This window comes from Nanorana parkeri, unplaced genomic scaffold (assembly GCF_000935625.1).
Source record: "Nanorana parkeri isolate BGI_ZX_2015 unplaced genomic scaffold, ASM93562v1 scaffold1483, whole genome shotgun sequence".
Classification (NCBI taxonomy): domain Eukaryota; kingdom Metazoa; phylum Chordata; class Amphibia; order Anura; family Dicroglossidae; genus Nanorana; species Nanorana parkeri.
Window position 1 is genome coordinate 21,123 of NW_017307751.1, and position 2,093 is coordinate 23,215.

The 2,093-nt window shown below is 46.8% G+C and overlaps 1 protein-coding gene across 1 annotated transcript in view; it reads left to right on the forward strand.

Moving 5' to 3' along the window:
• Positions 1–1,026: 1,026 nt before the first annotated feature.
• Positions 1,027–2,093, forward strand: part of IRX2 (iroquois homeobox 2) — a 55,740-nt gene continuing 54,673 nt past the window's right edge. The window contains exon 1 of the mRNA XM_018570235.1: positions 1,027–1,205. Within this exon, the coding sequence (XP_018425737.1) occupies positions 1,027–1,205 (179 nt within the window). The remainder of the gene's footprint in view (positions 1,206–2,093) is intronic.

Consider the following 2,093-nt stretch of genomic DNA (forward strand, 5'->3'; position numbering starts at 1 on the left):
AGAGTAGTGCGTGAAGTCTCTGTCTAGAGGGTGGTAATAGCGCCACACATCCTCAAGTCCACTGGCCGACAGGGCAGATGTGAGATGTTTGTCTTGTGGGGTCCCAGTGGAGTTTGAACCATCAGACCGTTGGCGGTCCTCCGGAGGAGAGGGTACCGCATTGAAATCCCCTCTGACTAGGAACATAGCATCCGATTGTTGTGAGTTCGCTTTGTTGAGGATGAAGTCACAGAAGTTCTTGTTGTCTGAGTTAGGCCCATAAACGTTGAGGAGATCCGGTTGGCGGGTTCCGATGCGGAGTGAAAGAAGTGACCATCTGCCATCTCCAGTGTCATGCTGGTGTTGGAGGACTTCGTGGGGGAGGTGTTTACTGAGGAGTGTTATCACGCCAGCCTTCCTCCCTATGGACGGAGCCCCAAAGACAGATCCAACCCAAGATTTCTTGAGCCTCTGGAAGTCATCGCTAGAAAGGTTAGTTTCTTGGAGAAGGGCTATATCAGCATGCAATTTCTTGAGGTGCCTGAGGATTTTTGACCATTTGTGTGGCGATCTAAGACCTTTCACATTCCAGGAAATGATTTTCAGGGGGGGTTCCATCAGACAGTTTTAGATATGTAAATCCAGGTAGGAAGATGTGTCATGAAAGAAAACTCGTGAGAGCCAGGCGTCCTAGTGCCCCTGGTCTCACCTGAATCATGTACCACAAATGGATGGATGGTTAGCGTGAATGCAAAGTCTAAACAACAAACTGTAATGGCAGGGGTGCCCCGTGCTGAATCCCCATTAGCCAAAAGAAGGAAGCACTCTGGTCTAGAGATCAAAATAACAAAATAAAAAGTAAAACAAAAACCTGCAAAAAGCAGCAACATGTCGAAGCTGAAGTAACTGTAGGGTGACTTCCTTTTTTCCTGAGAGCTTGCCAACTGGATGTAGGAGGTATAGAGCCCCCCAACAACTAGAGAACTGCCGTGAGTTCTAAGTGAAAGTTCCGAGTATAAGGTCTCTGTCCCGCCAGACGAATGTTAAATGGTGCAGATCGCCTTAAGCCATTATGGCGTAGTATCTGATCTCTTCTTCCGTGGAGGACTCTTGAAAGGTGAGGAGGAACCGGCGTCCGCCATGTTCTGGAGAAAGATGCGTGCCTTTTCTGGGGAGGAGAAGGAAGAAATAGTGCCATCTGGGCATGTGATGCGTAGTGTGGCCGGGTAAGCCAGGGCGAATTTAATCCGCGATGGACCAGTGTTTGGCAGATTTCGTGGAATGCTCTTCTGCGTTTGGTGAGGTCGGCTGAGTAATCAGCAAACAGTAGGATCTTATGACCTCCCGCCACCAGGTTTCTCTGTGTGCGATATGCCTGAAATATTTGATGTTTGTCCTCAAAATTCAAGTATCGGACAATGACCGGATGTGGTCTGTTATCATCCCTCGGCGCCTGTGGGCCCATTCTGCTACGCAAGGATGTGAGAAACCCAATGCCCTGGGTATGGCTTCTGCACAAAATGGAAGAAGATCGCACGGTTTCACTGATTCAGGTAGGCCTATGACTCGCAAATTGTTGCGGCGGGCCCTGTTCTCTAGGTCATCCAGCTTTTCTGACATCACTAACAACTTATGTGAGGCGGCCTTGAGATATGTGCCGTTATCAGCCATGCCTGTTTCTAATCTGTCAATACGCTGTTCTGCAGAAGACAGTCGTTTATGCTGAGAATCTAATGCCGATGATATGTTCCCCAGATGTAGTTTAATGGCATCAGCTACAATATGGGCAATATCATTTTTCAGGTGAGATGCTACCTCAGATACCAGCTTAGTGTAGTCAATGGGGCGTTCGGTGGGACGGAGATGACGGGATCGCCGCTAACTCATCAGGCGCCGGAACCGGAAGTCTTTATTTTTTTAAATAAAAGACTTGTGACTTTTTTCCAAATAAAGGATTTTTTTTTTAAAGTCTTTTTATTTACAATTTTATTTAACCCTTTAGTGAATGGGTACCCTTACTTATTCACAATGGGGAAATTTATTTCTCTTTAGAAATGTCAGTTTTGCTGCAGCAGTTCTATACATCATACAGATTTGCCACTTTACAGGCAGGT